Source organism: Montipora foliosa, chromosome 13 (genome assembly GCF_036669935.1).
Source record: "Montipora foliosa isolate CH-2021 chromosome 13, ASM3666993v2, whole genome shotgun sequence".
NCBI classification, from domain to species: Eukaryota; Metazoa; Cnidaria; class Anthozoa; order Scleractinia; family Acroporidae; genus Montipora; species Montipora foliosa.
In genome coordinates, this window is record NC_090881.1 from 38,078,478 (window position 1) to 38,093,477 (window position 15,000).

Sequence of the window (15,000 nt, forward strand, 5' to 3'; positions counted from 1 at the left end):
GTGTAGGGCCTTTCCTAAAAGAGCGAGAGAGTTACCGGAATTAATATCCTTTTTAATTGCGTTTTATCGTGAAATGTCACTTTTAACAGGTCACTCGTTGCAGGTCATCGTTGTACCTTTTTGAAGATAAGAGCCAAAACCCTCAATTTGGCTAACCCTAGGCCTAAAACCAACTTTAGGCCTAGAGTTAGCCAAATAGCGGGTCTTAAATATGTTTGAAGGATTTTGCAATAAAATATGCTTTTTTGTACAGTTTAATCATCTATTAAGTAACACCCAACGATTTTATGTTGCCGTGCGTCTGTTCAGAAATTGAAGACTTTTTTTGTTCTTACCACAATAACTGACGTCATCTGTGATCTATTACTGAACAGACACACGACAATATGGAATCCATTTGTTAACGAGAGCACAATTCTAAACAACTAAAAAATACCCGCGTTTATTGACGTTTACACGTCTCATAAAATTAAACCTTTCTTCTACAATTGTACTGCCTAAGACTTCTTGAAATTGTTAAAAGAGTGAGTTCCGTTTCGGATTAGCCTTAGCTAAGGTAAATCTGTTAATTGGTGTGTCAAAAGAGCTATTGTTCCATGAAAGAGTCTTGTATATTTACAATGGTAATCCTTTGTGATAAGTCCATTCGGCGTTTAAGGGACCTTAACGCCCTGTAATCAAGAAAAAGCTTCGTACATATGACCAAATGTTTCATATCACTTCAATTACCTACCAAAATTCTCCAACGTTTTTTCTTTAGCTCTTAAGTGCAGCTGACCAAAATGTTCTCAATGGTTAAAATAAATCAATTTGTCTTCGCTAAAAAGTTTGAATTTAAATTTCTCCTCGAAATTTCACATTTTATGCGTCTTAGAAATTGCGACAAGTTAATAAAAACTAGCAGCCATTCTCCCCACAGCTGCGCTACTTCGAAGCAAGGGTCCTATCCATGATCACATAATACATGTATTGCAACTATCCGAGGAGCACTAAAAACCTGCCTCTTAAAGAGATTAATCAATTTAACTAAATCAATGAAAACGAAATTTAGATGCTGATTCTCTTTGGATTATTTGAAAGGGAAATTTCTCATCAAAGTCAAGTGTGAGGACGAAATGATTAAAGTTCCTTTTGAAAAACAGAAGAGTTAACGTTGCTTTTTATTTTATGCGTTCAAGTCCTCCAAATTTGCGTACAGATCATTGTTGTAAATATGCATGTTGAGCAGCCTCTGCAAAAGAAATAAAAAAAGCACATATTGAAAGATCCTTTTCTTTTTCGATTTAGTTTACAAAATTACATCACAAAAGATCTCCTCCTCCCCCCCCCCCCTCCCCTCCCTCTTTTGTTCAAAACAAGAAGTTATACGTCCCATACATCTCTCACACCTTGCTGCCACCTGTTCGAACCACTTATATGACGTCAAGGTGACCATACTGCTATTCCGTTAGACAGAGAAACGGCAGCCATTTTGTGGTCCGAAGTGACCATAAAAAACACCATCTTTTTCGATTTACCCTTTTTGTTTAATTAAGCAAAGCAACATGACTGTCGGTCCAGTGAGTGAAAATGCTTCGTTATGACTCGTCCGGTTTGTTTTCACAATTTTGTGATGCATCGACCAAAGTGCTTTTGTCACTTACGTATTTAACTCACTTGAAATTACGTAGCAAAAACGAGCACTGAAGTATCATCCACGCTCTACGCTCCTGTAAGGTCTACACGTTCAAATTGAAGGACCACTTTTAGTGCCTTCAGTTGATACTGGGCCATGCGTCTGAGGCTATTACGTAAAAAAGTCACAGCTTGGCGATATTTCTTTTTGTCTCATAATTCTTAAGGAGAAGTTTAATACAAATAAAAAAATATTGATAAATGCCCATAAAGCTGCTGAATCAACGTACAGGACATATAGAAGTTGGCTATTGGCTTGCATGAAAATTTTATAAAGAATCTGACCTTGTGCTGGGTTTCCATTCCTTTTAGCTGTTGTGTTAAATCAGCAAATGACGGTCTTGCTTCAGGTTCATTTTGCCAGCAATTCATCATGATTTGATACCTTGGGAATAATTTCATTACACTGTTACCTTACTGTGTCTCAAGCATAAGTCGTATTGAATACAAATATCAAGGGCATCCAAATATCAAATATCAAGGGCATCCAAGTTTGAGATTGGAATACGCAATTTTACAATATTATTTTCGGTCATCATTGTCGTTTGAGGCAAAATAATGACCTTCCCCTTACCTGGTGTTGGCGTCGCAAAGTGACCCTATTACCATAACATCAACTTTTTTTACTTTGCATACATGTCATAATGTGACACTTGTGTCTACTTAAGCCTATTAAGAACTTCATGTATTACTTTATGGTTACGGTTCTGGTTAAGGTCTTGCAGATAACTCAAATGAAAGAAGTGTTCTATGCGCTAAAAGGTATTTCGCAGTTGGCGAACGATTATTTTTCCACATTAAACTTTCTCTGGGTCGTTGTCGTTGTACTAAATGACGTAAAAGTAAAGGATAAACAAAGCAGAGTGTAAAACAAACAAAACAGCATTTTTCTTACAAGTCATTGTCCACGTGTTGTGGTTTCGGCATTCTGTAACCTTGCTGAAGCAAACTTGCAATTTTCTTGCCATCCATCCGTGGATATGGAGAACCACCTGAAAGAAAAAAAAAATAGAGAAGGAAATGTTTACCCGCACCCACCATCCCTGTTAACTTCCCATCCACTGCTAGCCCTGACGACAAAACGCATTTATGACTTAGATTAGGATACCGTTGAATCCTAATTCCCTGCTCAGCCTGTGTATGGGAAATATTCTAGTTAATTAATATTTATTTTTAATCAGTTGGCTTAAGGCTAATCCTGCTTTCTCTAAGTTGATTCTCAGAGCGAATCTACCGAGAAAATCTGAATACCTATCCTCAAGAGGGCACTTGACACTGAATTTTGACATCCAACACGAGGTGTCCCTGCCTTTGCTACCTATTTCTAACAATGACGTAAGGGTAAAGGTTAGAGTTATTTGAGTTCAGGGTAAATGCAACAGTTTATCTTTACCTGAGGAGCAGCATTTGGGTGACACTTCGTGACATTAATTGTTTGTATTCCGAGACACGATTGATGTTGAAGTCATAGAAAGAGCAAGGGGACACTTCGCGACGCTTATTGAAATCCGCGTGCCTCTAATTAGGTACAGTACTGGACATATCAAGTAAGCCATTTCCAAGATGCAACGTCGAATCCAAAATCAGAATTTTACAGTACTTGAAGATATGATCTCGAAGAGGGTAAAACAGCAAACTGTTGCATGCACAGATTCTTACCTACGGTAAAGATTTCATAAAGCACAACTCCATAACTCCATCTGTTAAAAAATGAAATCACCACAGACTTATCATTTGTACATTCAAATTTAAGGTCATGCATGGTCGAATGGCAGGTGAACTCGATTTTAGACAAAATATCGCTTCTCAAACTTCAAATTGAAGCGAAAACGAGTAAGTCTACTCACACGTCACTCTTTGTGGTGTATTTTCCATACAGCAGCGATTCATATGCTGTCCACTTAACTGGCAACCGACCCTGGCAGTTGAAGATAAAAAACAGAATGGATTATACTTAATCGTTTTATGGTTACGACTTGGAACAAAAAAACATGGCATCTGAAGTTCACTTATCAAGTTGTAAGCTCGTCGAGTTTCCTATACTTTCTTATGTTCTAGTTTTGTTACCCTTGTCTTTCTTTCATAAATGCTCTCCTGTTGCACATCTCTAGCCATTCCAAAGTCTGTTACTTTGCATGTTTCTGTTTCTCCAACCAGCACATTACGAGCAGCAAGATCTCGGTGTATGATCTGAAGTGAAGCATTTTTCACATTATTTGTTAGTTGCATAAGTATGAGAGTGAAAAAAAAAAAAAAAAAAAAAAAAAGACATTGAGCGGTTGCGGGTGTAGCAGTTTCTTTGACAACGATAATGACATTTACCATGACACAAGCAATGGCAAGTATCAGTGTGACTGGAGAAGTGGCAGTGGCGATTCCGGATCCAGTGAGAGTGGCAATGACATGCACATGCAGGTGTGACGACAGCAGCAACGATAATAGAATTAACAATAGCATTGCCAATATGCAATGGCAACACATTATGACAATAACAACTGCTGATAACAGATGCTTGTTGCTCTTTATGAGGCTTATACTAATGACTCCATAAACAAGAGTAATCTCATATTATATCTTTCTTTACCCTTGCATTTTAGATAATCTTCGTGTAGCTAGTATCTCCAAGCATTTATTCTCCCAACCATCATACACCACAGAGGACAGACCAAAACACCGGGAATTCCATGTCCTGCTCTTGCTGAATAGTGTGTGGTGTGTAGTGTGTTCTTTTACGTCCCACATGGTTGTAAACGGCAGGTCTAATTCGCAGGTCGCGGGTTGCAGGTCATTGTTTCACTAACTAACAGAAAGTATCCTAAACATTCATAAAAGCTAACCTTAGGCCTAAAAACGTTTGTTTAGGCCTAATTAGGCCTAAGGTTAGCTTTTAAGAATGTTTAGGATACTTTCTGTATTGGTGAAACAATGACCTGCAACCCGCGACCTACAACCTGCGACCTGCAAATTAGACCCGCCGGGTTATAAACATTGAAGAGTTGTAAGACAGGGCCTACGGTTTATCGTCCTAATCTGAGAATACTAGAGAGTTTAACCATTTCCAGATGTCATCAGAAAGGCAGCACTTCCTCCTCAGTTAATTAAAGACCCTGAGTGTTGGTATGGCCGGAGTTTTGATCCCGCACAGTAGTTTGGAGCTAAACCAGCTGAGCCAACTGGTATGTGCTGTATGTTTGCTGTATTAACTACTGAAAACCATTACACTCATGCTTACCTTTCTTAAAGATAAGTAGTTCATTCCATCAGCGATTTGCCAAGCAAATTTCATCAGCTGTTGCGACGTCAGACTGGTTTGAGGTTTGATATCCGGGTCTTTGTAGTAAGTGTCATTCAATCCGCGGCTCTTTCTCAGGTAACCCAACAGATCACCATAAGGGACATAGTCGATTAGCACCAATAGGGGATCTATGAGAAATATTATGACGTTTATTCAACAGGCATTATCTCTGTCGGTCCTTTTGTTTGTCCACGAATAGTTCTCTCATCTCCTCTGCTCTACGCTTGACTAGGTGTGTGATTCCGTCATGTTATGTTGCCTACGAGTGTTTTAATTTTAGGACGATTTGACTAGTTTCACTGAATAAACCAGAAGAAAATTCAATTATTTCTATGAGTCTTCACTCGGAATGCTAAAATGCAGCAATTGACAACGGTCAGTCCAGTGTCTTCGTGATGCTAAGGGTTAGCTTTGCTTATAAAAAGAAATGACAAATCAGTTTTTAGGTCAACCGCAACATTCCATAATATATTGGCACTGTATCCAACTAATTTTCCAAACCATTATTTACCGGAGCGTTTTATTGGCCTGGTTATATCTGCCTTGTAAAAGCTCTTACTCCTACTAAAGATGACGATGGATTTCCTTTAAAAGCCGCGTACTGGTAATTTAACAAACGTCTTTAATAAGTAGACAACGGAAGTATGGACACTTATTGACATAAAATTTCAAAAACTCATTTAATAATTACTGATCGAAACAGCCTATCAGACCACCGAAAAAATGTGGCACGCGCCTGAGCGTTTACAAACTGATAAAGCATTCTTCATTTGAATTTTTTATATAAAGCATAATAATAAAGCTTAGGTTCTTTTTCTACAATGCTACTGTTCTCCACCCAACATTTAAATTTGAACTTTTGTTCCGACACACTTTCTGTGGAGTGCTCTTGAAGCCATTCAATAAACCCACAGGTCGTGCTTTTTCGGGTCTAAGATTAACAACTCGGCCTCGCCTCATGGTTTAAAACACGATGAAACACTTCTGCTCGGTTTTGAAACAGAACTGTAGACTGAACAATTCGCACTTTGGCAAGTTGTAAATGGGCTTCTCGTTATGATTGGAACTACTATGCAATATCCTATTGTGATGCTGAGAAGAGATTTAGGTGGGAACTGTTTTGGTTAGGAACAAGTGAGCATTCATAGAGAAGAGCTTTTTTTCTACAGCAGCAGCATCATAGTATAATTCATAGATGCATTTACCAGTTTCAGTGACGCATCCCAATAGTTTGATAACATGTGGATGAGGCTTGAGGGTCTTCATCAGCTCAAGTTCGGATTTCAAGTCTCTCTTGTCTGACTCAGGAGCGTTGGCTTAATCAAATAAGCAAAAAAAAAATAATAATAAAACAAAGGTAAAATTCGCATTGATTGTACTACGTGTACCTGTCATCAGGGCTCATTCTTGTCTTCGTGCGTTCGAGGTCAAATTCAAGTAGATCATTGCCAAACACAAGGTGTAAGAAAAAACAGAAAATCTCTCTCTAAGCACGCCGTAGCTATATTCGCGGATTACACATGTTTGTTCTCTACACAACGAAGGACTGACCGTTTGTTCCTAAACCAAAGCCATGAAGAAAAAAAACCTTTTACCTTTCAGCATTTTAACAGCCACAGTTTTTGTGCCAGAATGGAGTGGAAGGTTCCTTGCCGTTCCTTTGGCAACCTGGCCAAAAGCACCTTTACCAATGATCTTCTCCACTTTGACGTCTTCCCTTGTTACTTCCCATGACCGAGTTCTTATATCAAGGGGTGCATATTCAACATTCTGAGCGGAGTTATTAGGGCTACTTGGTCCTACGTCATAATGGGTAGTCCCTTGTAAGGGCATGTATGCAGGTTCAATGGGGATTCTTAACTGCTGATTAGAACTACTAGGTGGATCGTTAGTAGGATTAAGCTCTTCCATCGCAACTTCGTTCTGAAAAAAAAAAAAAAAAACAGATGCACCCCGGGTTAAATTTCCTTTGTACCCGTTAGTATGCTTCATCATTCTTCAAAAATAGACTAACTAGAGGTAGGCGTAGCTCATTTGGTTAGTGCGCGGCTTTCGGGGCGAGACGTGCCCGGCTCGATCCTCGGTGACTTCAACGTCTGTTTCGAGTTTCTCTTATCCGCTTAGCTGTAGCTTTAAATATCCGTAAAACGGAGCACTGACAGAGAGAGGGGAGTAAAGGGACCACCGTCGGCTTCCATTGATACCAGTTTCGTGATTGAATGAACGACCGACATTAAATAAAGTGACTTTACCTTTACTGTACATTAAAAAAAAGCAAAGACTCTATCATCACAGTCGCGAGAAACTTAGGCAGTTAATTAATAAGACTCAAACCAACGGCAATGCAATTGCACTGAATTGCTCTACGATATATGGGCAATCAAGCCATCTTGAAGCTGGTGCGGTGAGAGTTAACCGTACCATATCCTACACGAGATGAATGAATAATTCAGTGGGAAATTTCTAAAAGATATGTTTTGAACGGCGCTTGAAATGACTCTTGAGGAGAATGATCGCTCAGAGCAAAAAGTAAAGTAAAGTAACGCAACCATATTTAACGTCGATAATTCGTAACAGTAATTCAACTGACAAACCTGAGGTCGACGGTGCGCTCATTTTACTCCCTCCTCTCCATCAGTGCTCCGTTTTACGGGTATTTAAAGCAAATTAAGCTGCACTGAGAGGAAAGAAGTCGAAACAAGGATTTGAGATCCGGGGATCGAACTCGGGACCTCTTGCACGAAGGCCGCGCACTTACCGACTGTGCAATTACAATCACACTTCAAAATGGCCTTCACCCTTCACAGTTGATACCTAAAATACCTGTAGGAAATGAGTACATTGATTAATCTCAAATATTGACGTTTTTCTATGATTTAAAATAATCAAATCACGCCTTAACTGGCTGGAAATGGCAAAATGTGTTTCAGCAATACAAAAAGAAACAGTATCAGTCTATGAAATCATTTTGCATTTTTGCTTTCACAACTCACGTCATAAATTCTTCTATCTTCTGCAACCTTGTATGGCCTATAAATGACACATCGAAAGGTACGCAAAAATGTTACTTCCTCAAATTTAGACTTCGTTTAATTTTTACTACTCTTTTTTTTTTTTTTTTTTTTTTAAGTAATTGCCCGGAAAGAAATGAAACATCATTTCGGGCACGCGGTTTATTTTATGGAAGAACCGAAAAGAAACAAGACGGGACAAAATGGGTGACTTTCGAGTTATGTCATCGCCACTTTGTTCGTGGGCGAGAACAAAATATCTCTCATGATCTCCCTGTTTGTCCATCACCATTTGAGCATTGCAACATTGCGATCTGGCGCCTGCAGAGATTGGTTGCAAATTCCTTACAGGCGAAAGTAATTTGGAAAGCAGCCTTTCTTACTAAGCAACATTAATTCAGATTATTTTGCGATGACGGCAAATTATTATCAGTTTCTTTTCAGCCAAAAGGAAGGTGTCACTTAAAAAAAAAAAAATTGCCTCTCGTTCTCGTAACAAAGAAAACAGCTTTCCACGATTTGTCAAGTTATTTTCTTCCTACTATAAACGTTTACACTCTTAAACAATTTTTGCCCTGATGTAACATGACTTATATAGCACTAAGCATTTTACAGGAAATTCCAACTTTCCCCATAATTATATGGAAAAAAAATCAAAACACGCACCTTTTCTTTCTAGCAACGCCTAACAAAAGAAGATCAGATATACAATTAAGTGCAAAAGAATGTAAAACACAATCATGGAAAATCCAGCAAATTATTCACCTAGCTTTCTGTGCTGCCAGACTATGACCAGAATTAGAAGAATGATGATAAACACAAGAACTCCAATGATTACCAACAGAGTGGTGCCGCATGTGCATTGGCATTCTTTGAAGAGAGATAAATTAACATAATTAGTCAAAACTTTACACCAACGCTCATTTTTGAACCATCGTGACAATGATTGTAGTCGGCAACATCATCATCAGCTTAGCTACTAAACTTCCCACCACACCAGATCAAAGCCATCATAATCAATTACCAACTGTTTGTACCTTTTGTGATTCTTGTAGAAGTTGGCGATGCTGAACTCATTTCTGTCGATACAAGCTCTTTTATGGAACTGGGATCCACAATAAATTTTCCGAACTTATTTTGCCTGGCAGCAGCTGCAAAAGCTGACCTTATTTGATTTGCAGTAACAATCTGAAGGAATCTTAGAGTTAGGTCAACAATTACACTACCACACCTGAAATATATAAGAACGACCTAATGATTTACAAATGAAATTTAATAGCTACGACTAATAACAGAGAGGTAACGGTAATTGAGACTCATCGATAAAAGTGTTGTGCAAAACCAGAATGACAGATAAACATACCGAGTTTCCATTTCAATACTGATAAGTTCAAAAGGTTGGAGCGCTTCGTTAACCTAAAAAGGAACAAAGCAGACACTGATAACAACATCCATGACGAAAAGAAAAGGAAATGCGCGCATCTAAAGCGTCCAAGCATTTTATGGCTGTTCCAAAAAAAAAACCACAGACTTCATCAGTCGTCATCAGTTTACAGTTAATAGCTCCGGAGTGCACAAGAACATTTCACCCATACCTCTTTTCGAAAGTCCTGTTCTGAAAAATTATTGCAGTCCATGTTGGTGATGGTTAAAGTAATCCTTTGAATAGTTTCCATACGTTCTGCAACAATAAACACACACGAAATTCCACTTTCCTCAACTTGGTATTAAAAACGATTCTAAGATCAAAGTCTTCCTTACGATTATCATACACCCAACAAAGATTCTACAAAAAGAGTACTTATAATCAGTTGTGGAGTCTAAATTCAATTTTTATGGCAACTATCAGCGTACGAGCGACAGAGATAAAATGAAAACAAAATGGCCGACAGACGTTTGCAATTTTTTTTTAATGATAATAAATCGCAAGAACTCGTACAATATAGATTAATTGATAACTGAAAGGCACGCCACCAAGTATGCGTATCTATTAATTTTAAAGAGTAATCAAGATAGTGAGATTTGTTTTGCAAATTAGTTTCATTACTGCGCAGCGTAAACCAATTGCCATAAGAGAAGCCCTTAGTATAGGAAATCGCATGAACGCGAGTGCATTTTGTCATTTCTGAGCACTAGCGATGTTTTGAAGGTTCTTAAAATTTGAAAGCTTTAAAATCTTGACAAGTGACCATAAATCACTAAAATGCACGAGCAAGTTCATATGTTCTTTTATATATTATACAAACAGCAAGATAATTCTACCGCTGTTTCCAAAACAACTTCCGTATTGCACTCTATAACCTTCATCGTACTCTATAATCCATTTATGCAGCCGCATTCGCCACTGACCATTCAGAAACTACATATTCTCAGCGTTGAGTATGTAATAAGCCTTGTAGGAGAGCTTCGAGGAAACTCAATATTGGCTTATAGTCATTTGAGTGGCCCAGGAGAGTTTATTTTAAATTTAAGGTTATGCCCAGCTTGCAGTTGTTACCTGTTGGAGACGTTTGCAGTGTCGTTGGCGATGGTGAATATGCAACTGACAAAGAAAATTGAACAGGAAATATAAAATAGGCTCCAAAAAAATAATGCATGTACTACATAATTAAAAAGAGTTTTGAAATTCAGGGTTCACCTTCCCTTGTTGCACTTCATCCAATATGTCTTAATTCTATACACACAAAAGTATCTGAAAGCTCAGTTGACCATACCTTCTCATGGTTTCGCTCGCCTGTTAGTCTGAATAGATACAAATCAATTAGGCTCTCCTTAGGCTGTCCCCATAAAATGTTTCGTTTCCCATCGCCCTCCCTCTCGTGAAGGTGGGTCGGTCAGTCGGGCAAAAAAAAAAAATAACACATGAAGAGGTCTGGGTGCCAATGAAGGCCGGGCTGCTAAGTACGAAAGATGTATATTAACAGGACTATCAAATGTCGAAAAGGGCTACAAAAACGAAGTATCGATGATAATTTCAGACAATTGGTGTTAATAAGACAAGATCGTGTGCTTGTAAATAAAAGTAGTTGCTTCTTTACAAGTGATTCTGGAATTTTTTTTTACTTTTCCAAAAAAATGGGTCGGTCGGGCGATGGGAAACGAAGCATTTTCTGGGGATGGCCTTACTGCATGACCACCGAGTTAGTTGTACATTGATAACAAGTCAGTGATGATTACCTGAAGAGAGTGTAGTGATGGTTACCGCAAATTCTACTTACACCCGAAACAAGTAAAAAAACATGGCGTTTCCAGAAAAAAAATTGTAGGTAAGCGTTAACCACGAGTGCTTCTTTGAAAGGGATAGGCGCATGACTTTACTTACCAATTCTCAAGCATTGTGTGACAGTGACTGATGTTCCAAGAGAGCTACTTGCAGAACATGTGTAACATCCACTTTCCCCGGCTTCCAACTGTTTTTTATTGGAAATCACAGGTCCACCTGCTTCACTGCCAATGTACCATGTTATGGTGGGTTCAGGGTTTCCGTCAACTGGACATGAAAACAGTGTTGTGCTTCCCTCAGGTATTGAGACATCCGCTCTGCAACCTGAAGCTTGAGCAAGATCTAAGAAGAGAGGATCGGCAAAAATTACATAAAACGCTTCTAGCGCAGTCTTGCCAATTCACTCCAACACTGAACTGGGTTGATAGGAATGGCCCTGCGCAGGATTGGTGGCTTCAACTGTCCATGTGAAGTTTACCATAACCTTCAAACAGACTTCACCTCTGGTTGTCACGCTTTCGCTTAAAATGACATTTTCAGGTGTAATCATGAAAGCTAAAGCACCATGTAAATAAGGTAATTAATGATACGGGCACCACTGTTGACTCTTATCGAATATTTCTTGCTTGAAGAATAGCCTGTGAATGTCACGGACATTCCTCAATACAACTTAGGGGACCCGGTTGACAGTTTTAGTGAAGCAAGTTAAGAAAAAACCATCAGAAATGTAATGATAGAATCCAATAGACGTGCGTCCTTTTCCTGTACAACAAAAGCAAGGGTGGAGTATAAATACTCTTAGTCACTTCATGCTACGGAAACAGGGGAAATAAGCGCCGGCCTGATGGGCCTTCTGACTCGTAAGCATAAGATGATATATAACCTTCATCCTTACCTTATTGTTGGAAATAGGTAGCTAGACTAGCTAGACTTTAACGGACACTTCGTCCACTGCATGGACGTTTGCAAGATAATTTTTTCACTTTTAGAAAAAAAAGTTTTAGAAAATGTTAACTCGCTCTATTAGAGCGCCAGTGCAACCAAGGTGGAACTATTAAATTCGGTTGATTAATTGATTAAAAGTTGGTTAAAAGAGCTCGCTTAAATTCTTCTCAACGCAAAACTGGCAGAAACAAAGGCCTCCACTCGTAATCTACAAAATGGGATTTCTTTTTTTATGGATGTAATACCTCCACAGATAACCGGCCTACCCGGACAGCCACGTTTGTGTAACTTAGGTAATAAACAAAATATCCCTGATCAAGAAAAGATAACCTGTTTTTTGCCCAAATTCCCTTTATCAAAATTAAAAGAATAGCTCATTTCTTAACTAACCCGTTTAGTCTTGTCTTCGAGTTGGATCTCTATTTAATAATGTACGACCTTCATGGCCTCACTTATTCACCATATCTTATCCATAAAAACCACCGCAGCTCGCTTAACTGCTTGTTTAATAACAATACTGATTAGGATAATTGTCAGCAGCTTTGTACTGTCTAACAGACGGCGTTTAATTATAAAATCAGTACGAAGATCATCCAACAATCTTACACACAGCGTCTTTTTTAAAAACAAGGCGTTTGTAAACCGCCTTACACATTGTGTTTGTAAACATCCTTACAGTCTCATGTCCAAAAAACAAGAATGTAATAATTATATTATTAAATCTTCATGAAATTCTGAACGCTTAAAGAGATACTCTGACGAAAAAGACACGATTTTTCAAAAAGTCTCAAATCCTGGAGGAAACGCCGCCAAAATGTTGTATACGCTTTTCACATAATGAATTTAACTTACTTTCACCAAGATTTCAATGTTATTACGTCGAAATACTTGTTTTTCATAGCATCCGCCGTTTTTAGTATGTCGCCTGCATACTTATTTGAGAAAGCCTGGAGCGAGGACTTATTACGTCACTTACTCAACCTATCGCTCGCTGCTACTTGAGTAAACAATGGAAAATATGTCTGAAAGCGAAGCTTCGTCTTCTATCGATCATGATTTCTCGACTTCGGAGTTATCGCTTGACTTCGAAAAACATTCTGAGTCACTTACCCGTGATTATGAAGATTTAGACTCGTGGCTAGCAGCCGCATATCGACGGGAAAGAGCTCAAGAGGAAGAACAAGAGGAATGCTTCGAGATCGTTTAACTGATATTAGATGGTATGTTGGAGTCGTGATTTTGCCTGTTTACTAAAGTTCCCTTCATTTGTAAAAATTTAAATTTCTCGTTATTTTTTCTTGGTGCAAATGTACGTGTTGTTTTTCGGACGCGGTAACAAAGGCCAATGAAAAGCTAAGGAATGCTTCTAGCTGCTGTGCAGCTAGCTGGAATTGAAAAGCTAAGGAATGCTTCTAGCTGCTGTGCAGAAGCTGGAATTGAAGCAGTTGCAGATGACGGAGAACTACAGTACCACTGATCTGCCTGGGTTTCAGTCTTGTTGTTTAGACGAGTGGGTTTTAAAAATAGCTGCCATCGCCGGATTAAGAAACCGAAAGAACAAGCGATACACATCAATTTATGAGCAAGGCCAAACTGCGAAGTCTCAGTATTAGAGCGCTGTATAATAAGCTTAATTTGGAATGTACTTTTCGGTTTTCCTTGTCCGGAAATATTATCATGTATTTTATAACGCAACAATTAAGAACGATAAAGGCAATAATTTTCCTAGCTCCTGAATAGATTTCTACGATCAGCTTCATACCGACAGTTTATTCGTCTTGTTTGGGACTTCCTGGGGTATTTATTACACAGCACTTCCTGAGGCTTCGCAGTTAGGCCTTGCTCATACATGATGTGTGTATCGCTCGTTCTTTCGGTTTGTTAATCCTATGGCGGCTATTCCTCAAACCCACTCGTCTAGACAACAAGATTGAAACCCAGGCAGATCGGTGGTAGTTCTTTATAATCTGCAAAATGCTTCCAGCTTCCCCCGGCACCGAGCGAAAAGCGTGACGCTTTCTTTCGTTTTATTCCCAAACAAGACGCCTACATGGGCGTATCCGTGGAATGCGCAAACAGTTAATACAAATTGTCCAGTTACAGTCAACTTCAAGTACAGGTAAACTTCGGAAAATGGCGAGAGATTACCAGAAAGATAATCTGTAATATAAAAACTCGTTATTAATGTTTACTAAAGTTGCAAATGCAAACAACGAAGCCCTATTAGCAGGTTATCAGGATTTTTATTTATTTATTTTTTGGAAGGAGACTTTATTCAAATCTTGCAGTTTTACCTGCTTCCTTAACTCCTCCATTCATCCAAAAATTACAAGATCAGCCTTAAATCATCCGAAAAACTTATTACAAATCACAGTTCAACAATTTATCATCCTGGGCCAGTTGTTCAAAAGCCAAGTTTTAAAACGAGTTTTATTCTCTACTCCCAAATGCTGTTCAAGGCTGATATTCGGTAAAACTTTAAATTAGAAGAAGTCAATCTTGAAAGACAAACATAAGCAAAGGAAACTGTCACCAAAAAGTTGAAAACATAAAACAAATGTTTACGCTAATCCTGGATTAAAGTAATCGGCTTTCGAACATCTGGGCCCTGCATTCGAAGTCCGGTTCCGTCATCCTGGTTTAGTTCCTTGCAAACTGTTTAAATCTGCCGTGGCGAAGACAAGAAGACAACATCTGTACTCTATTTCTCTCAATGCTCAAAAATCTAAAAATTCCGTAATTGCGTGTTCTATAGTCCAGTCCAAAGTTCTAATTTTACAATTCCATAATCTTGATTTCAGTATTAGAGTAACTTGGTACCACTGACAGGTTCTACAATAACTTGAAATCTC

The 15,000-nt window shown here is 38.6% G+C and overlaps 1 protein-coding gene across 1 annotated transcript in view; it reads right to left on the reverse strand.

Annotated features, from left to right (window-relative positions):
• Positions 1 to 441: 441 nt before the first annotated feature.
• LOC137983197 (fibroblast growth factor receptor 2-like) overlaps positions 442 to 15,000 on the reverse strand; it is a 72,117-nt gene continuing 57,558 nt past the window's right edge. Inside the window, exons 6-22 of the mRNA XM_068830385.1 lie at positions 11,303 to 11,545; positions 10,478 to 10,522; positions 9,576 to 9,661; positions 9,344 to 9,396; positions 9,018 to 9,211; positions 8,746 to 8,850; positions 8,647 to 8,665; positions 7,963 to 7,999; positions 6,565 to 6,892; positions 6,175 to 6,285; positions 4,907 to 5,097; positions 3,742 to 3,864; positions 3,522 to 3,592; positions 3,334 to 3,374; positions 2,570 to 2,666; positions 1,960 to 2,059; positions 442 to 1,231 (exon numbers count right to left, since the gene is read on the reverse strand). Coding sequence (XP_068686486.1) covers positions 1,166 to 1,231; positions 1,960 to 2,059; positions 2,570 to 2,666; positions 3,334 to 3,374; positions 3,522 to 3,592; positions 3,742 to 3,864; positions 4,907 to 5,097; positions 6,175 to 6,285; positions 6,565 to 6,892; positions 7,963 to 7,999; positions 8,647 to 8,665; positions 8,746 to 8,850; positions 9,018 to 9,211; positions 9,344 to 9,396; positions 9,576 to 9,661; positions 10,478 to 10,522; positions 11,303 to 11,545 — 1,910 coding nt within the window. The 3' untranslated portion in view covers positions 442 to 1,165. The remainder of the gene's footprint in view (positions 1,232 to 1,959; positions 2,060 to 2,569; positions 2,667 to 3,333; positions 3,375 to 3,521; positions 3,593 to 3,741; positions 3,865 to 4,906; positions 5,098 to 6,174; positions 6,286 to 6,564; positions 6,893 to 7,962; positions 8,000 to 8,646; positions 8,666 to 8,745; positions 8,851 to 9,017; positions 9,212 to 9,343; positions 9,397 to 9,575; positions 9,662 to 10,477; positions 10,523 to 11,302; positions 11,546 to 15,000) is intronic.